The sequence below is a fragment of the Ictalurus punctatus genome, chromosome 13, assembly GCF_001660625.3.
Source record: "Ictalurus punctatus breed USDA103 chromosome 13, Coco_2.0, whole genome shotgun sequence".
NCBI classification, from domain to species: Eukaryota; Metazoa; Chordata; class Actinopteri; order Siluriformes; family Ictaluridae; genus Ictalurus; species Ictalurus punctatus.
Window position 1 is genome coordinate 24,386,386 of NC_030428.2, and position 22,423 is coordinate 24,408,808.

The 22,423-nt window shown below is 37.9% G+C and overlaps 1 protein-coding gene across 1 annotated transcript; it reads right to left on the bottom strand.

Moving 5' to 3' along the window:
• Positions 1-7,825: 7,825 nt before the first annotated feature.
• On the bottom strand, positions 7,826-22,408 carry LOC108273483 (ras-related protein Rab-37). Its single transcript, XM_017482738.3, has 9 exons — positions 22,180-22,408; positions 15,173-15,283; positions 13,819-13,860; positions 12,764-12,830; positions 12,154-12,206; positions 11,954-12,019; positions 11,771-11,827; positions 11,469-11,545; positions 7,826-10,845 (listed from the first exon to the last, which is right to left on the bottom strand). Exons 1-9 carry the CDS (start codon positions 22,285-22,287, stop codon positions 10,740-10,742), a joined length of 687 nt encoding a protein of 228 aa, XP_017338227.2. The 5' UTR covers positions 22,288-22,408; the 3' UTR covers positions 7,826-10,739.
• Positions 22,409-22,423: the final 15 nt, after the last annotated feature.

Genomic DNA, 22,423 nt, shown 5'->3' on the forward strand with positions numbered 1-22,423 from the left:
TCAGATCACAGGTTTTCAACACATCCAGAGATTGAGTTGAACATCGCGAAAAGCATTAATTTTGTGTCCTTGCAACAATTTCTGTGTTGATTTGTATAAACATTTGGCATCATTATCTTACAGAAAGATCCACTAATGGCTTCGGTTCCAACAGAGGCAATCCGGTTTTAGCAGTAAAATATAACGGTACTACTAAAGAGCCCATGGACCAACAGCTTAAAAAAAAAATCATAACTGAGCCATGAACATAATTTACAATGGGATTATGGGTTCTTCATTGTATGCAGTTCCTGTTTTTCTCGAAACATGTCAATAATATTTCCCTTTTGGTCTCAGCTGAACACCGAACCGATGGTTCCAATGACATTGCGTTTTGCAGGTTGCACTCAGGAAGTGCTTCATTTGTGCAACTCTTCCAAATAGCTTATGCGGATTTTGAAAGTTGGTAACCACAAGAATCAACTGAAATGTGCAATTCTGAAACTGTAATCATTGGGTTCTTCTTTTGGAGGGTTTGGCAGTATGCTCATGTGTCCAATTCCTGTCAGCAATGTAGTCCACTTAAGTTTAGGTTAAAGAAGATAGTAGTTCCATATAGTTCTTCCAGTACTTCTTTATTGAAAAGCCATTCATTTATAGGATGGAAAAGACATTTATATGTATGTATATATATATATGTGTGTGTGTATGTATAATGTTTCCTCTGTACTAGTGTCAAGTGCTATGGCTCGAACCAAACGATATGAAAAATTTGCTCCCTGAGGGATGAACAAGTTTTCACGATTGCTTACAAACAGGAACTGAAACCGCATTTCTATTTTTTACCATAACATGACACAGAGTTGTGTTCAAGCCAAAATATTATTTAAAATGTCCACGGTAGACTTGAAAAAAGTCTTCTTCCATACTTTGGCGGTTTAGCACAAGTTCATTTGTAATACATGCGGTTATTAATTTCTTCATGAGTAGTGAATTTATAGTAGGACATTCACCTGCACGGCTTAATTTGGATAGGAAACCCATGCGCATATGAATCCTGGGCGCTGATGCAAAACCCTCTCTCAGCAACAAGTGACACGTCATTGAGGAGCATTGTCTCCGCCAGCTGATGGGTCAAATCTTGGTAGCAGTATATGTTTGATTGACCTGAGTTTTCAATTGTTGGTTGATTTGTGGTGGCACCTAAATGATATGCTTTTAAGCTAAAGAACTGATTCATAAGATAGAACTAGAATAGTCGAGTGAAACATTGAGAGCTGCAAGTTGCTGTGCTTTCTTAAAGCGCTAACGCTCACACACTTTACAATTTGCCTCAGAAGAGTCCAGAATGAACCACTGGGCCATCTGTAGCTTATATACTGTATCAGCATTGTGTATCATTTAGGTAATAACCAAAAGTGTTGTTACTCTTATTAGGAGAAACACCGGAAAAACCTTTAGAGATGAAAACGTTCATAATCTGGTGTTATGATAGCGTTCCTAAATAAACAGGCAATGCAATTCTTTTAATTATATCGCATCACTGTTGAATTCTTGACCCTGATTGGTCAGAATAAATTTATTCATTTCTATAGCAGCAGCTCTGACAGTAGTGCTGACAGTAGAGATTGAAAAATGTTATTTAACATTTAACAAGACGAACATAACTGTCGACATTGGTGACGTTTTCTGTGAATAGACCTTTATATAACATTTATGGAAGGAGTCTCCAGTACCAGCGTTTTCTTTTTTACACTTTCCGCTCTTGGTACATTGAGATGGAAATGCTTGTGAATTCTGTTTCTCATTAACATGACAAGCTGCACTTTTTATCGTATAAACAGAGGCTAGTGAGGGAATTACTTTTTTTTTATTTTTATTTTTTTATAGATGTTATTAATATAAGAGCTAGCTGCAGATGTTCCACATTAAATGTAGTTATAAATATGTATATGTATAAGTTTGATGTGCTGTTCATTAATAAACGACACATTTAAATGGGTGGCTATCTGATGTCGTATACGAGCAGTAAAACACTTTGGGGCATGCCGTTATAGAAAATAATCAACTTCATGGTGGTATCATAGTTGAATATATTCGTAAAACACCACGCCCCAGTGTGTTTTATTCCTTACAAAAAAAACCCCAAAACTCGTTTATTTAGACACGGACAAAAAAGTTATCATAAAGATATATACAACAGTGAGCAATATAACACCTTTGAACACATCTGTCCTTCTGTCTCTGATATGGTGCTAATGGAAACTGTATTTATCATTTCCTGTCACTCAGAGTGTTTTTAAACCTTCGTTCTGTGATCAGATTGCGTTATAGTGGAAGAGAGAGAAACAGACAGTAACACAGGCCCAGAGGAATTGCTATCACACGTTGCATATGTTCTTCTGTGTGACAACAGTGCACTATCAGGGCCAGACAGATTTGCGTGTTGGTCTCATTGAGAGCCGAGGTTTCTGCAGAGCGTGGAGGATTCGGAGAGAGACAAGCGTTTCACTTCTGCTTTCCAAATGAGCACCGAGTCCACGGCCAAGGCCAATGCTTGTTCGTTTCACAAGAGTGAATGCCGAACAGTGAGCAGTGAGCTCACAATAAAAACTAAGAGAGAAGGAAAGAGTGACAGCAGGCCTTTGTGTTTGTTTCACTCAAAATGCTGATATTATGCTCATGCTAACCACAGATTAATGAAGCGATATTCTCATATAGCATCCACTCAACTGTGTGAAGAACTGGGTGAAGTACACTTTCGAATAGGCAGAAAGGAGCTATTTTGGGTTGTTGCTTCTGCCATCAGACAAGACAGTGTAGGTGGGAAGGAGAACTGTGAGCGAAGATAACGTATTAGAGGCCTAGATTGCTGATAATGTCCTTGTATACGAAGGACACTTCACATATATTTCAAGTCAATTCGATTTTATTCATATAGCACTTTTAACCATATATATGGTGACAAAACAGCTTTACAGGTGTAGATTTGGAAAACTAATGAACAAGATAGAAGCAACAGTGGTAAGGAAAAACTGCTTGAGATGACATGAGGAAGAAACCTTGAGAGAAACCAGACTGAAAAGGGAACCTTTTCTGGGTGATTGTTGGATTATAAATAATTACTTATGTTGAGTTGTGCCAAGATTTCCTGAAAAAAACAAACAACAAAAAAAACAACACCACCACAGCTACTTGACACAGCTGGACAGGACATTTAATATGTAAATGTATGTATTAAAGGTTTGCGTCATGGCTTTAAAGGTTAGCCATTTCATTTCTTTTGCAGGGATTTCCTAGCTATGTTTAGCTTAGCCCACTTCTTGGCTATTTATGTGACTAAGTTTAGTTAAGCAAGTAAACTGACTCAGTGGTGTTGTAGCTAGACCGAATTTACAAGTGTAAATTACACCTTTATTTATTCTTTTAGGCTATTACAAACAGAAATGGCAAGACTTTGAGTTTTTGTTGACATTTTCAAACAAAATATCAGGTGATATTTATTTTAGAAAACAATTAACGTAGTTTAACTTTGTCAGAGATCCTAAATAGCAAGATCTTCTTGTAGCTCAGTGATTAAGACCTTGCAGTACTGATCAGGAGTCTGAATCCCAGCACTGTCGAGCTGCCACTGTTGAGCCCTTGAGCAAGGCCCTTACCCCTCAACTACTCAGCTGTATAAATGAGATAAATGTATGTCACTCTGGATAAAGGCGTCTGCCAAATGCTGTAAATGTCAATCTTTAAAAATCTGCAAAAGTCAGGGGAAGTCTATAGAGGGCAATTACTTTCTCGGAACAGGCAAATGTGAAGTAGCCCCAGAATACTTAAGGGTTCTTAACCTTCTGTCCTAAGAGTGTAGTAGTGATATATGTACAGGATGCACAAGCCAATTTTTCATTTCTTATGCAGTGAATTTACAAAGGTACTATGGAGTTGAATGCTTTTAGAAAAAAGAAATTCCTTAAAAGTTCCAAAAACATAAAAATTTATCTCTGAGAAATGTTTTATTTACTCTCTACACTGTCCATCATTTTTCTCTTTGTTTAAGTGCTCCTTCACTATCGTTCTACGCTCTCGAGTCTTGGCTGTTCATGGGTGCATTTGAGACTCTTGGCTGTTCATGGGTGCATTTGAGAGACGAGTGGGATTTTACCGCACTTGACATGTCTCTCACTGCCCCTCTGTCCATCAGCCGAGTCCACTTTGCTGATACGCACACAGAACTCTCAAAACCCCGAGACACAAGAGAGTAAAGCTCAGCGCTCCAGCTCCACTACGGTCTACAGACCACACAGATGCATGTCAAGAGAGCCCTATCTAAACAAATTAGAGGTTTTTAACATGAGATTTTGGTCAACATACAAAGTTTCAAAGGTAGACTGGTATTGATCCTAGAGAGTAAACTCACCAGATATTCAAACAGGTGATCCAAAGAGTAATCTAATCTAGGCTTCGACAAAGAACACAATTAACTCAAAAATAAACGCTGCGCAAACACGAACGGAGCCCTCGCTAAACCTCTGATAGGAGTGGGGCCTAGAAGGCGGCAGACTGGCAGCCTGAAGCCTACATGGCCTAAAAATCTACTGCTAATGGTTACAGCATGTCCATGGTGGAAGAGGAAGTTGACAGTATTTGCTTGTCAACAGGCGACCTGTTCCAGGCCTCGAGACTCATTAGTCAAACGTCGGCAGTTTGTCGGCCTTTGAAGCTGACACGCGTCCTTGAAGAGAAAGCACATCCAGCAACCAGGCTGCACACGCACGAGAGAATGACGGGAAAGAGAGGATGTTGCTCAACAATAGGGATGAAAATTTACGTGACACAATAAACGTATTGACCAGAGGCGAGGGAGATCCCAAATCCCAAATGACTCCCTATTGTTAACCCTATTGTCCGATATATAGTGTTCTACCTAGGGAGTACATAGAAAGTGGAGTGAGTCATGAACAAGCCTGAATCCCAAGTACCTGCCAACTGTGCAGAGTAAAGGACAATACTGTATATATGGTCTATAGTGCAGTTATATAACCATGTACTGTATATTACACTACTGACATGCTCTGTAATACATAGGGAGTAGAGACAGGTGTGAGTAAGATTTAAGTATCTTTAAGTATCCCAAATACCTCCTTATTGTGCAATATATTAGTCTATAATGTGCTGGATTGGGAGTCGAAGTACTTATGAAAGATACTTATTCCCTATTGTGCAGTATATGTGTCATTTTACAGAAGCAAAACATCATGTATCAAGTTTATAAAGGTTCATAGACTCTTTTCTATTGATAATATATGTGCATAAGTCCTAATCCCAAACCCCTTCAATTACACTGAAAAATAAAACACTTTAAAAAAAATAAAATAAATAAAGTTGAAATATATCAAACTGACATTAAACAGTCCCCTATTTTCACGTCAGTACTTCAACAAACCAAAAATGTCTCTTTACTACGATTTTTTTTTTTGCCACACCCCTAAACATGTGACACAGGAAGTCTTGTTAAACCTTCTCCTCCATTTGATGTCCTTTAATATTTTTTGAAGTAAACAAACAAACAAACAAACAAACAAAAAAAGTCATAAAATATTAATGTGATTTTAAAACGTCACCAACAAACACTATTATTCATATAAAATAAAAGGTTGCTGCACTTCATAACTGGCTTCGTCTAGACATGTGCTCAAGATATTTTCTAACCAATTTAGTTGGTTCTATTTCCCAAAAGATAAGCAAACTAGTTTAAACTGTCATGACCCTGACCAGGCAGATACTAAGGATGAATGAGTAAATGCTGTAAATACATCACACAGTACCACATGTTTAACCAACATTCAGTGGTCTTGTCTATGCGCTCATGAAAGTAAAAACCTCCTGCTTATGTCTGTATTTTGCTGTGTACCTCCAATCTGTATAGAACATATCGGTTCATTATGAATAATGTATTCGGTTACATCTCTAGTGCACGTCTTAGAGTGTATATCGTGCAGGTCTATACATATAGTACAATATATACTGAGGACAAGCCATTATGAGTAGGATCATAACGACACAAAACTACATATACCTGTGATGTGTGGTATATGGTGCACTACATCAGTAGTAGAGGCAATTATTTCCTGTCCTGTGGAGTCTATTTATATAATTACTCTCAGTAGGAAATATGGTTCTAATATTATATATCCTAAATAGTGAACTTGCATAGGAAGTAACAGCTTCATTGGTAAATATGTACTGCACTACCTAGGGTGTAAAAAAAACACTGTTTGTAATGTGCTTACATTATCTGAGTTGACTTTTTGTTCAGAATATGGTGGAAGACCTAGGATGTACAAGGCAAGTATTTCTATAGTGCACTTCCACAGGAAGTGCAGGTACAAAGCAAGCTGAATTCCAAATATCTCCGTATTAGATAGTATTATAGTACTGTGCAAAGTAAAGAGGACTTCAAAAATAAAGAAGTTAAATCTTTGTACTTAAAAGGAAAATACTACAACATGCAGTTAACGGTAATAAACGAAACAAAGTCAATACTTGGTGTGATGACCGTTTTTTTTTTTTGTTTTGAATTGTTTTGTTTTTTGAAGTACAATTTATGCCGTTTTAAAAGGAAATTACCTGTTAAGTTTTACTCATCATCTTGGACAATCTGCCACAGTTCTTCTGGAGACTTTGCCTGTCGCGCTTGCTTATTTATTTATTTATTTATTTATCGATTTATTGATTGATTTTTACATGCAGAACCCAGTAGCTTTCATTATGTTCTTTTTTTTTTTTTGTCTGAAAAGTGGTCTCTTATGTAATATGTTGCTTTCTTTACTGACATACAAACATTTTGCTGTAACATTATTTTTTGGGAAAAGTAATGTTTGTACTGACTCATCAATGCCGGATTCGACTCATTCATATCTATAACAAAATTTGTACTCACATAAAATATAGCGTACCTAAGACTTCTGTACAGTACTGTACATATAGTGCACTAGCTAAGGTGTAGAACTCATTAAACTTTGTATAGTGCACTTGCAAAGGAAGTAGGGAACTATTTGGAATGCAGCCAGAGTTTTAAGGTGGCCGGATTGCTGAGGCACAGGAAACAGTTGAGCGTGATCAGGAAGCTCACTCTGAGGAGATAATGGCGCACTATGACCGAGTTCAAGTACCCCGATGGGCCTCATCACGATTCCAGCAGCGCTTCATTATCTGGCCAGGAGTTTTTTTCGTCCACTGCAACAGTGTTAGGACAACACTGCTTCCGGCAGATAATTTAGCTCAGAGAGGAAAGTCAGCAGAAAGGCCCGCATGCACAATGGCGTCCTGGCGGCCGCTGTTCCCGCACTTCAGACACACATATCCGCTACAGATGGGGGCAATCATTAGCCGCTTCTTGTTTTTCACCTCAGCAATGAGGAAACCCCATTGTTTAGACTCATGGCCAGAGAGACCAATGAAGATTTGATGGCACTTTGTACTGAAAGCATCGACTAAGTCTGAGGCCCATCGGGAGGAGGGATCACACCTGGAGTAGAGGAGTGTTTTCCAAGTAAATGTTAGTCATATACATGGTGTCATATATGGCTAAATCGACTCTCTCTGGGATTACTCATTGTCTCCATAACAGTACATTATTAAAATCATGTAGAAAATCAGACTCGTCCTGTCACTTTTCCATTTTTAATTCATGTTCAGTGATTCAGCACAGATTACAGTCTTCCATTTTCCTTCACATCCTGTTTGCAGTCACTTTACTGGAAGACTCTATCATGATGACCCCTTTCACACTTAAACAAGCCGATCAGAGTCTGCTTGTCTGATTATAATCGCCGCACATGCTAGCGCCACACAGTGGTTATGAACTTTATTAAGTTAAAATGAGTTTATCCTAAAATGACACGTACACAATATTCCACTTGATCCAAACATAGTCAATCAGATCGTGTTAATAAAGTGATAATGATAATGACTAATGGATGAGTATTGGTGATAGATTAAAGCATTAGCCAGTGGTCCTAGGTCCAATGTTTGTGGATTTTTCCCACCACACCCAGCTGATTCACCGAAATCAGCTAATTATTAAGCCTTGTGTGGGTCTGAGGTTTGAAGATGCACTTCAGAGCTGAAACTATAGTTGTATGTCACTGGTCGATAGTTTTGGTTTACAGGAAGTGAAACAAAAAATCAAGCAAGAATAAAAGGATGGTACATAAATAAAGGCAAGTAAACAAATAAAGGTTCAAACCATATTTTAAATTCAGACATAAAACATGTACTTACAGCTTTTTTTCAAATCTGAGTGTCACAGTTTTTAAAATCAAGCTTTTAATTCAAACACTTCGGGGAAAGAAAAAAAAAAACAACAACCTTTGTGTGCTCTCGCATCATGCAGATCAAACATGCATTTGAGCAACAATTAACTTAAAAGACCCTGAGACACAAAATTCATTCACTTCAGAGTTCAGAAACATACTCAAAACGTCATACTGTAACCTGTTCTGCAGCATATAAGGATAAATAGTGCAGTGTTCTTTTAGATTAAGGAAAAAATAATAATGAAACAAAATTGGCACACTGTGACTGGTTATCCTTCTGCCCTATAAATGTGTCCCTGAATAACAATTATTATTATTTTTTTTTAATTTAGGGTTTAAAACCTGATATAAGACAGACATTATAGTCGTGTTAGTATAGTTACTTCAGTAATAATACTTGAAGAAATGAAGTCAGAGATATGCTCCACATGTTAGTCTTCTCTAAAATCGATCTAGCTTAAACAGTAAGTTCCAAAAGTCTGAGTCCACTACCAACGTGCATGAATAAAAGGCATCAAAACAATGAAAAACTAATATTAAATATGAAATAATTTCAGGTAGGAGACCACGTCTCCTTCACCTACACTGACAAGCAAAGTGACCAAGCGTTCTAAATTGATACTGACAGGAAAAGAGGCCATGCCTTCATCATTGGGAACAACAGGCCAAAGGCCATTGGGACAGTTCCAGCTTTCATCCATCCATCTTCCATACCGCTTATCCTACACAAGTTCGCAGGGGATCTGGGGCCTATCCCAGGGAACTCGGGGCACAAGGTGGCGGGACACACTGGATGGGGTGCCAACCCATTGCAGGGCACAATCACACACATTTACAAACCCATCACACATTACAGACAATTTGGAAATGCCAATCAGCCTACAATGCATGTCTTTGGTCTGGGGAGAAAACAAGAGTAAACAGAGGAAACATGCTAACTGAACACACACAGGGCGGAGGCGGGATTCGAACTGCCAACCCCGGAGGTGTGAGGCAACAGTGCTAACCCCTAAGCCGCTAGAGATGTTTTGAGCCCATATTTAGTAGATTTGAGGGCCTTACAATACTAAATAATTTATTACTCTACATAAGCTATTTTAATAGTTTAAAATAATTCTTTACAAAGTAACACCTGATATTAAGTCAATTAGTACGGTCCTCCATGTCTTACATACTTTACCGTCCCTAATGATCTCACTCAGAAAGAACAATAAATAATAAAAAAAAACAATTCTAAAACAAGATTCTCCCAATATAACACACTGGTTTTAGTTTCTCATTCATGATGAAATATAAACAGCTGTTGGTAATGGACTCAGCTTGTACCTGACTGTCTATGGCTTCCATTCAATACACTTTCTCAAACTGCTTGTACTGTTGCTCCCTCTGGTGGTTTCACACAGGATGTGCAGCGGCACAGTTAACAGGGCTTGCATAAACAGGGAGTGTTTTCATTTTCATTTCATTCATTTTCATTTGAATAACTAAAACTCCTATTAGCTTACAGAGTTCTGTCCACAAAGCTTTGGTGTCCAGTCCTGGAGGGCCATAAAATTTAAGCCTAGTTTCCCGAAAACTTTGTAGAATCAAAATCAGCTTACACAATGCTTTCTCTAAATCCTGATTAGCAGTGCTAGATTTGAGGTGATAGATTTGAAGTCTGTATTAAAGTTTTCAGTATCATTTCCTAAATATCACACATTGCTTCTGTGATTGTGGTTTTAATATTAGCAACAGATGCACTGTAATGGAAATGTTTCAGGAACTGTTTATTACACCATGTGAGGGCCAGATTTTCTGGACTAATGTTTGTGGGCTAAAGTTTCTGATCTATAGTTCCTAGGCTAAAAGTTTCTGATCTAAAGTTCCTAGGATAAAAGTTTCTGGTCTAAAGTTCCTATGCTGAAAGTTTCTGATCTAAAGTTTCTAGGATAAAACTTTATGAGCTGAATGTCCTGTGATAAATTTTCTGGGGTAAAGTTATTAAGTTAAAGTTCCTATTATATACATTTCCTAGGATTAAGTTCCTGATATGAACTCTTTGGTCTAAATGTCCTTGGTTAAAGCTCTTAGACTAAAGGTTTTTGGAAGTTTCTGGGCTAAATCTCCTGGGATACAATTCCTGAAGAAAAAAAAAGATCCTGAGCTATACTTCTTGGGTTAAAGTCCCTCAATGGACTACAATGTTCTGGGGAAGCATAGCAAACTACTGCATAGTAGTGTTCCAGCGAGGAAAAAATGACCAAACTGAACCTGCTCTCTAGGACTGGAGTGGTTTAGATCTGCTCAGGACAATCACATTCCTTCATTTATGATTTACGTCATGGGCTTCACTTAAGTTTTAAGGACTGCATTTGGCCTGAAACATCTCTGATCATTCTCCTTATTCTTTCTCAATGCTTCTCATTCCTATATCTTCTCTCATCTGTTGCTGTGTCTCGTAAGGTCCTATGTGAAGCCACAGCAGCCTGATTTCTGTGGATTCTGCTCGATGATATCATTGATTTGGAACTTCGGCTCTTTAGGCAGCTCAAGACACCGGCCAATCAACTCCCTGTAGGACACAGAGGCAAAAAAATGAATAACAAATACAACAGGATTCATATCAGTAATACTTACATGCTTTAAAGTAGTTGGAATTTGGGACAAAAGTCTAGTTCAGAGGTATACCCTTCTACTCCTTCTAGCACATTAGGAAAAACGCTTGGGAATATCTCGAAACATTGGTACAAGTCCTGTTTGGACAGTAGTAGTTTCTCAGACTGCCATCTGTAAGATACATGGCTCAGATATCTTTAAATTAATTAAGGACAAATGGGTTTTCATTCTATATATGCATAGTATTGTTGCGAAAACTGTGCCATGGAAAAGACAAGAAGTATAGGGGATTTTAACACCATTGCAGGTTTTTAAAATGTAATCGGGGCAATAGACTGCATGTGATGTAAACACTTGGGCTTGAATGAAAGGTAGCCCAATTGACCCACACTCATCCCAGCTTATATCATAGCTCCCTGGATAAAATATTTGCTAATATCATCAAATACAGCTAAAGCTGATCTACTGTAGATATGGTTGGGGGGGGGTCCACCAAATTCCACCAGGATAGTGCTGCTTGTTTCTAGTTTATCCCCAGACCATTTAATACACAACGAAAAACAAAAGTGAAGTACTCACTTTGCTGCAGTCATGAAGGCCAAATCTACGTTGACACCAGTTTTAGCACTCGTCTCCATAAATACGACACCATATTCCTGTAAAGTAAAGCAAGGAGTCAAGGTATAGGTCCATTTATCCTTTTAGGCATGTAAACTGGTCGCACAATACAACCTGAAGCATCACTCAGAAATGTCAAACCTTCATGGTATCTATCTGATTGCTAATCAATAAATTACTACAAATGTCATTGCAATTATGTTTGTTCTTGGGGGAATAATAATAATAAAACAAAGAGTATAATGGTTTGTACAGTAACGCACCCTGGCCAGTCTCTCTCCATCCTCCCGTTTGATGACTCTCCCACTGTTCATATCAGCCTAAAAAAATAAAAGCCCAAAAGAAGTGTGAATATATACAGGAATGTGTGTGTGTGTGTGTGTGTGTGTGTGTGTGTGTGTAAAATATGTGTCTAAGTTTTGTGTGTCAACTGAAGTTTGTAGTACCTTGTTGCCTAGCAGCATGATGACTGCATCACTCTGTGCATACTCATGGATCTCTGTAAGCCATGCCTATAAAGGGAAATTCAGTCAGTATATATATATATATATATATATATATATATATATATATATATATATATATATATATATATATATATATAGATTTAGTGCACTTTTACTGTCAAATCAATAACCGTGCTTACCCTGATGTTGTCAAATGATGACTTGTTGGTGATGTCATACAGCAGGAGGAGAGCTGCGTAGGGGAAGTAAAGAAAAAAGAAAAACATCTACCTAAAGTTCATATATATAGAATGCACTGTAATAGTGGGAGAAGAGATGGCAAAGAGAAATGTAGTTGGGTTGATTTACAGTATTATCATTGTTCTTTTAAATAAAATATTATATACTGTTATTACTATTGATACTATACTTATTATCATCAGCAGCATTATTCATTCTCCAGCTTTTGATAGCTTTTTGTATATATTAGTGCTTTTACATACGGTACATTTGAATACATATTCAGCTACAAAATGCAAAACAAAGAAACTCCTACTCTTATGCTTTCCACCCACAGCCATGCCACGGAACTGTCTCAAACTGAACCGAATAGAAATGGATTGATTTGAATTGAGTTCCACTGGTCTGAAACGGATCTGAAGCAAAGTCATCAATTGAAGTTCAGCTAAATTAAATTACAATGAACCTGAACTGAGTTGAATTGATATGAATAAAGCTGAACTGCACAGAGCTGATGTGAAGTGAACTGGAGTTGAATGAATCAGATTCTGATTAGGCGGATTCTCTCACCGTGGGCATCTCTGTAGTAAGCATGAGTGACGCTGCGAAATCTCTCCTGTCCTGCTGTGTCCCAAATCTGAACCCGAAAGAACAAAGACAAAAGGCTGCAGCACCAGCACATCTCATCTGTACATTCACTTACTTTCTAGAAACACCCTTCATCACTAACACATGCTTTAAGGCGTTACAAAAAACTGGCTTGCCAATGTGTTAATTACATAAATAAGTAAATAAATAAATAAAGGCACTACAACATGGTCATTACTAGTGACAATGAAAGTGTTTACCTGTACAATAATAATTAAATAATTTCACTAACTTATTAATACATTTATCTGCACTAATGTAGGAAAAACATCAATATATATATATATATATATATATATATATATATATATATATATATATATATATATATATATATATATATATATATATATATATATATTTGTTTCCGAACAATAGACACCCCAACCCCCATACATGGAATCAGATGACTTATAGATATTATACCTATGTTTAGAAGGAGTTTTATTTTTTTGTTTGGGAGCCAAATTGCAGGTAATGTTGCTCTTCATTTAAATCTACAACAGCTCCTCTCTGTATAGTTAGGATCTAGGATCAGACAATGAGACTTCTATTCTATTCTATTCTATTCTTCTATTCTATTCTATATTGTATCTTGCAGTATGTTGAATAGTCCTGTAACTGCTGAAATATGATTGGCTGTTAATATTTTGATTAGAAACACACTCAGTGCTATATGCCGATGAAATAAGAAGATTCTATTTCACATCCCATAATAACCCAGTTACTTTCTAAAAAAGAAAAAAAAAGTTTTAATGACTTAAACTTGTATCCTTGGGAACAATTCAAGTAAGAAGACAACGCTTACAATAAAGAGAGCTGTGTAAATAAATCATCATGGCAGACAGATAAAACAGCAAATGAATAAAGAAAGGAATAAATGCAAGAAAATCAGATAGTTAAGTGGTTTAATGAATTCGGATGATGTGTTGATTCATGGTCATAAAACTTTCTTACCTGCGGTCATCTTCACTCACCTGTAATTTAACTTTCACCTCTCCGACAGTGACGACTTTATTCTGACGAAGTGAAGAGAATGTGTAAGACAGCAGTGAAGTGTTATACACAGCTTCATTTCACATGATTAAGAGTGGAATATGCTCTGAGGCGGCATGACCCCGGTGTGATGGGTGTCAAAGTGAACTGACTGCAGCTGTGGCTTTCACATGAGCTCTGTGGAAATGGCTTTGGTTTTTCTTAAGAACACGGACTCGAGATAAACCTTCAGTGAAACCACGTGAACGGAAAGTGTTCAAGCACATAAAGCACTGACTTCTTATTACTTCAATTTATAAATATGACTCGAGGCTCAACCTCTGACTCAGTTAGTGTGGTACGAATAGAGAACATATGTGTGTACATTTGTTCATTTAGCAGACACTTTTATCCAAAGCGACTTACAAATGAGAAAGATAGAGTTTTTTGGCCACAGTAACAGCAGACATGTTTGGTGCTGGCCAAAGGCAGCTTTTCAGGAGAAGCACCTCATACCAACTGTGAAACAAGGTGGTGGAAATGTTATGGTTTGGGGTTGCTTCACTGCCTCAGGGACTGGACAGCTTGCATGCATTTATTTATCTATGAATTCTGCATCATATCATAGAGTGCTTACATTTACATTTATGTATATGTGCACACAAAGCAAAGGTTTATTTGTACAGCAAGAATTTAATGAGAAAGTTTAAAAAATATCATAAAAATGACCAGCACAACTACTACAACAACAATTACTAATGGTCTGCACTTATATAGTGCTTTTTTTAACCCTAGCAGGTTCCAAAGCGCTTTACACTGGTTCTCATTCACCCATTCGCACACACCAATGGTAGCAGAAGCAGGAGCAACTTGAGGTTCAGTGTCTTGCCCAAGGAAACTTCGGTATGTGGAGTCACGTGGGCCAGGAATCAAACCGCCAACCCTACGATTAGTGGACAACCTGCTCTATCACCTGAGCCACAGCCGCCTACTACTACTACTACTACTACTAATAATAATAATAATAATAATAATAATAATAATAATAATAATAATAATGATAATAATAATAATAATAATAATAATAATAATAATAATAAGTAGTAGTAGTAGTACAGTACAAATGCCATAACATACAAATAATAACCTAGGAGAAAAAATGGCTTCAGAGGCTTAAAGCCACTTCTTAAAAACACTTCTCTACGAAGTCCAAGGACAATCTCTCTTACATGATTTATTTATTTATTTTTGTCCCTGGAACAGCCAAGATTCTAACAGTGTGTGACTATGTATGTATGTGAGTAAGAGAGCCAGAGTGTGAGTGTGAGCGAGTGAGTGAGCGAGTGTGTGAGTCACCGTAAAGCCGATGCCCACAGTTGCAGAGAAAGAGCCTGGGATGAACTTTCCCTGATCAAACTGCACCAGCAGGGATGTTTTCCCCACACCACTGTCTCCCACCAGGATTGTCTGCGGAGGAAATGTGAAAAAGAAACATAGACAGAGAGAAAAAGAGAGAAGGGAGGTAGAAACAGAAGCAGAAAGGGTTAGAGAGAGTAAAATAGACACACAGCACTGTATTACTGTGGAAATACTGTGAAAGTAGTGTACAGTATATAAACAGTTTCAAAAGAAGGATAAGAAGAATGAAAAACATGGTAGATAAAGGAATGGGACGTTGGGACAGTGTAAATCTAGATGTTTAAATGTATTTTATACATTGTGACATACGGTTTGTGCTAATATGCACAATAATTACTTTTTTACTTATTATCTGACATAGATTCATACATTTTAATGAAAAGCAAGGTCACAAGAGTAGAAAATAATCCTGAAAAATGTTTCACTCTGTCTTTTCAGAAATGATCACGCAGCTTCTTCAAGTTGCAAACCATCCAGTTGTTTCACCCTATGACTATTTAGACATTTAGTCTTTCATGGGTGTATGTTTACCACATGCATTGTAGCACAAAGATCACTGTTGAAGCATGAATCTGAACTCTGTCTCCATCAGGTCGAATGATGATTATTTACTGACACGGATTAGAACTCCAATCCAGCAATGAGCTCCTAAAGCTGGCAGAACTAGGACACAAAACTGTTTCCTTTAATGTGAGTGTTTGAGGAGATAAGCAACAGAAACACACTTTATGCAAATGGTGTAAAATCCAGTTTAGGCCTCTTTTCCACCATAGGGCCAACAGATGACTACAGCTTTACCAGCACAGACTTGTGGATGGTTATGGCTTCTTTTCATATCTGTTCAAACATTTGCTCAAGACTCTTACCTTGAATTCTAATGATGCTACAGCCAACTGACCTTTTTCTCAGGGTGGGAAGACGCTACCCTTCAGAGCAATGCTAGCCAATCATTGTCATCTCTTAGCTCATGTATATAGAAGAGGGCATTTTCTCCTCCACTAAAACATGTTCAGCTTCTCTGTGTAGCATGAGTTTCAATTCAAAAAAGCTTAATGGCTTCATATTACTTGTGTAGCATTCCATATGTTCTCTCCATGTTCATATGGATTTTCCTCAAGTTATCCTTCCCACCTCCCAAAAACATGCATTTAGGCAGTACGCTATGCTAAATTGCCCCTAGGTGTAAATGAGTGAATAAATGAATGGCTGTATGGTGCCATGTGATGTACTGGCATCCTATAGTTCACTGTGGGTGAATTTTTCCATCCAGTGTTCCTGAGAATAGGCCCAGGATCCACCATAACTCCATAACCAAGATATAGAGGGTTTACTGGAGATGAATGAATGAATGAATGAGTGATGTTTATTGGAGGAACACATCCTCTCTAGATGGTAGCAGTCATGACATAAGGAAGAACTAGTGATAACACAAACCAAATCCTGAAAACAGGACGAACACAATAATTGGTTAAGTTCTTTGTATGTAACAAAGATATGGTAGTTTCCATCATCCTCCAACATGTCACCATCTCGGCCATTTTCTCTGAGCCGGGATGAAAGAGTGCACTTGAAGACTAAGTAAAAAACACCAGGTGGCACCACAAACATGACGCAAGTGTAAAACAAGTCAGCGAACACTTCTGTTTCACTGAGCCTTATAACTAACTGCATGAAGGAATCCCTGCTGAGAAGAGAGTGCAACTCTCCATGACAAACTGTGAAGAGGTGGAAATGCCACCGAAGCAGCTTCTGTCCCTGTACAAAACAAGCTTTTTTAGTGGAAACAAAAGAGGCTTTTTTTTGTCTAAATGGTTATTTCTTGAGTTATCAGAGTTATGTGACTCCACTATCTGTTTTTTTTCCCCCAGGCATATAAATAATTTAAATACGATTACAAATGATAAATTTTTTAAAATGAATTTTAGTCTCCTGGAGCCAAAATAAGTGAGCCTAAATATTCAAGGCCAGTTCTTCTGACTGCAGATGGAAATGAGATTCAGTCATTGATTTTTGATGAATCGGTAGATGGATGGGTGGATGAATGGATAGACATGAATATGATTTAATCTGACAATTAAATGATGTGTAGATGGGATTGTCACAAAGCAGCTTTACAGAAATCTAATGTGAATTTAGATCGCTAATTAACAAGCCAGATTTGACAGCAGTGAGAAAAAAAAAAGCTTCCTTAGATGACAAGAGGAAGAAACCTTGTGAGGAACAATACTCCGAAGGGAATAAAGCCTGGGACTGTAACTGACAAGATGCACCTAATGCAATCCAACACATACTTTGAATTGCACATTAATGCATAGACCTTCTGTCATAAAATAAAAAAAATGTTAAAAGTGAATGTTTTAGTGATTAGGGCTTTGCATTTCCATACAAGATTTCCATAGTAATAAGCCCCAAAAGTTGGCATGCTTCATCAGTTTCCTTGGGATTAAAATATTAATTAGGTGTTCATGATGAAATTCAGCATTCAGCCAATGTGACGCTTTTATAAACCCCGGTTGAAAACCACTGAAGCTTCCAGGCTGCAACAGCAAAGACTTTAAAATTAGAACAAGGTTTGCACCAAAATGTGGAAAAAAAAAAAAAAAAAAGTAGATATTTATGCTCACAGAGCTCTTTTGACGATTTCTACCCATGCCTTTAAGGCAACTGAATGAATCAACACTCCCAAATAATTCTGACCTTCACACTGTTTTCTTTCACACAGTCAGGAATCTTTTTTAAACCACCCTCAAGGCCTTCCAGTTCACACTCCTCCACTCGCATTAATGTTCACACATGCTCGACCTGCCAGTGCCACGTCATCCAGCACCATGCCGGAGACTGAAGATGCGGTTGCCGTGACAACAGCAAGTCTCAGGCGAGCACGGTCCTCCTCTCCCCCTTCTCCCCATGACAGGAAGTAATTAGGCGGAATCAGCACAGATGCTCTGAAATTTGTCAGTGTAAAGCAAATGCATTATGTGAGCTTTATTATGTAACTGTATGAACTGATTGCTTGGCTGTCAGAAAACATTCATGTAATCATGATAGACTTGACAAAACAATTTTCTTTGGGAGCATTAAAAAGCCAGCTTCATGAACATTATGCTTCACAGAAAAAGGAAACTGAAATACACAAATCTAAAATGTAAAAAAATAAATAAATCTAAGAATACTGTGTACGGTAAATGAGTGAATCCACTGAAATACACCATCTTTTCCCAATAGAGGTCAAAAAATATAAAAGTTATGGATGAAATAATGGACTAAAGGATATGATCTATTTAATTATATGATGGATAGGTGAGTAGATGGGTGGATGGATGGATACCGTTTACTTTACCATTTACAGAATCATACCATAGATGGATGGATGGACATACGGATGGATTTATAATGGGAGCAATAAATGGATATTATTTGTTGTAACAGTTGTATAGTGGATGGCTAAACTAACGCTTAGATATATTGTGAATACAATGTATTTTATACCTGATATGTTTGATGGGTGGAGAGATGGATGAGTGAGATTTATCAAGCATTATATAATAGCTAGATGGTTGGAGATATGAAAGAGGGATAGGTATGGGTGGGTAAAAGTTTGAGTGGATGGATGAATGATGAATGGGTGAACATGACTTAAGAATTATATAGCTCATAGTTGGATGAGTAAAAGATAGGTGCATAGATTGATGGATTGATCATGGCTGGATGCACGGGTGAATAAGACTTATTTTAAGAATGATATGATTTTCATGGGTGGTTACGTGGATAATGGATGGGTGCACAGATGGATGGATGGATGGATGGAGAGGTGGATGAATATGATTTGGATGATAGAGCATGCTTGAATGGATTGGTGAATATGACATTTTTAGCATTGTCTAAAAGCTTTATGGTTGGTTAATGGATGACTGCATAGCTGGATGGATGGATGGATGGATGGATGGGATTTGTTCCAAATTACATGATGGATTAATGGGCAGAAGAATGTATGATGGATGGATGGATGGATGGATGCGTGGGATTTGTTTCAAGAATTATGCAGTATGATAGTTGGACAAACGTAGAGACGGATGGATTTGTGAATGAGTGAGTGGATGGACGATGGATAGATACATGGATGGACAGAAGGATGTATGGATGGGTGAATGGTTGAGTGGATGGATAGATGGATTTGTGAACAAGTGAGTGGATGGATGGATGATAGAGGGTTGAATGATTTTTTTGGATAGACACATAGAACTAAAAACTGTTTTTCCAGCAACATGTGGAAAAAAAATCCACAAAATCCCATTTGTGCTGATGTAACTCCGTCAGAATGTACTCTAGTCCACATAGTCAGTGATGTAACACTGTTCTATCCACAGGGCTTTCTGACCACAACTGACCCCTACACTCCCTCCATCCTCCCCAATGAGGCTGGCAGCTAATGGACACATTCTCTAAAACCCCAGAGCTTGAACCCGAGTGCGACTACATCTCTCTTCTGCTTCCAGCTCAATACATATTCATAATTCACCACATACCCTACACAAACATACATCCATTCAAACCCAGAGACGCACCACAGTGTTACAATCTGCAGGCTTATCATATAGCATGTGCTGTCTGTGAACTGACACCAAGTAATGCGAATGTGGCAATTTAATCCATATAACCTTAAGAATCATTTTATTTATAGATGAAAAGGTAACTCTATATATAACATGCCTGAAGGTAAACTCTCTGACTGATTTTAATGTAACACAATACGCTGATTGTTCCTTCTGGATTGTGCAATTGAAGTAAAGCAAACTGAAGCATCCATGCATGATTGAGCTGAATGAATTGAGCAGAGACTGAGAACACGAGCACAATTTCACTTGTTTCTAATCCAAATGTATTTTCATGCTCTAACACAGCCATTAAAAAGCTCTTGAATGGCTTCTTAATAGATTGATGATTGGAGATGCATTTATTAGAGCAAAATACTAAAAATGTAGCTTACATTTCTCAGAGAAAATGACATGACTAAACTGTGTCTTTCCTTGTCACTGGTGTGGTATCCTTATCTTTCGTATATTTAATATGTAACATTCACCTGGAAATGTGGATAAAATGAAACTTTATTTAAGGTAAATGGAGTAGCAGTTTTTTAGAAAAAGTACACTACATGCACTTTTCTAGGTTAAAGACGCATAAGATGAAAAGAACAAAAGGTGACTGTGAGTCATTTAGTCCCATTTTTTCGGAGAATGTATAGCATGGCAAGACTTCAGTCGAGGGGTTAGGGAAATGCTCTAAAGAACTAAATAACTGAGTGTGCACATGGTAACACACTCCATAGCCTATAGCTAAGACACATTTTATCTAAGAATGAGATCAAATCTATTGAAATATAACCTGTTTTATATATTCTGTATATGCAAATATTGAAAATATATAGGCTTATATGTATACAGGCTACATGGGTATGTTGACATACAGTGTTGTGAGAAAGAATTTGCCCCATCCTGATTTATTCTGTTTTTGTGTGTATCTTAAACTAAACAGTTTTAGATCTTCAAACGAAATACAACATAAAACAATGGCAACCTGATGGCTACGCTTTGGATCGTTGTCTTGCTGCATAATCCAGTTGTGCTTGAATTTTAACTTATAGAAGACCGGACATTCTCCTTTAGGATTTTCTGGTAGAGAGCAGGATTCATGTTTCCCTCAATTATTGCAAGTTGCCCAGACCCTGAAGCAACAAAGCATCCCCACACCATCACACTGCCTCCACCATGCTCGACTGTATGTATGATGTTCTTTTTGTGGAGTTCTGTGTTTGGTTTACGCCAGATCTAACGGGACTCCTGTCTTCCAGACAGTTCCACTTTCAGCTCATCAGTCCACAGAACATTCTCCCAAAAGGTTTGAGGATCATCAAGGTGTGTTTTGGCAAAATTCAGACGAGCCTTAATGTTGTTCTGGGTTAGTAGTGGTTTTCACCTCGCCACTCTTCCATGGATGCCGTTTTTGCCCAGCGTCTTTCTGATAGTGGAGTCATGAACAGTGACCTTTATTGATGCAAGAGAGGCCTGTAGATCCTTTGATGTTGTCCTTGGCTCTTTTGTGACTTGTTGGATGAGTCGTTGCTGTGCTCTTGAAGGAATTTTGTAAGGTCAAACACTTCTGGGAAGGTTCACTACTGTGCTGAGCTTTTCCATTTGGAAATAATGGCTCTCACTGTGGTTCTCTGGAGTTCCAGAGCCTTTGAAATAGCTTTGTAACCCTTCCCAGACTGATGTATTTCAATCACCTTCTTCCTCGTCGTTTCTGGAATTTCGTTCAACTTTGTCATAGTGTGTTACTGGGTAAGACCTTTTAACCAACTTCATGCTGTTGAAAAAGTTCTATTTAAGTGTAGATTTGATGGAACAGGGTTTGCAGTAATCAGGCCTGGTTGTGTCTAATCCAGCTGAACCCCATTATGAATGCAGTTTCACAGATTTGGGGAATTAGTAACTATGGGGACAAATACATTTTCACACAGGACCAGTTGGTATTGGATAACTTTTTTTGCTTCAATAAATAACATCATCATTTATAAACTGTATGTTGTGTTTACTCAGGTTGCCTTTGTTTCATCTTAGATTTAGCTTTCATTTCTGAAACAGTTTAGTATGAGATATACACAAAAACAGAAGAAATCAGGATGAGGCAAATACTTTTTCACAGCACTGTACAGTGAATTAAATTAACATATGAGTCTATATATGTACTTTTCCCCCCCTATGAGAGATATTTGCATATAGTTTGGATGTGCCTTTGGTTAAAGAAACACAATTGCACAGTAGGATAATTAATGCACATAATTGGCTCGTTCTTGCTACCTTGGGGAACAAACCTGTGCTGTACCTTTTCTCTAACTGTGTCAGAAAAAAAAAAACAAATCCTTGATTATCTGATGTTCAGTTTACCTTGTGCGTTAAATCCTGGTCGTAGAGACCATACACCGTGCAGCCTTGCTCATCTTCAGCCTCCAGGTCGTCCCGCGCCTCCGGTTCCTCTCTTGTCTCCGGTTCCATCGCGGTCTGATCTGTGTGATGCTCACAGCGCGAGAGCTGAAGAGGCGCGGTCCAGCGCGCGCTCCTTCCCAGCCTGCGTACGTCACCTCTTTCGCAGAAATCCCACTGTGAAACCGTGACGTAAAGCTCAACGTCA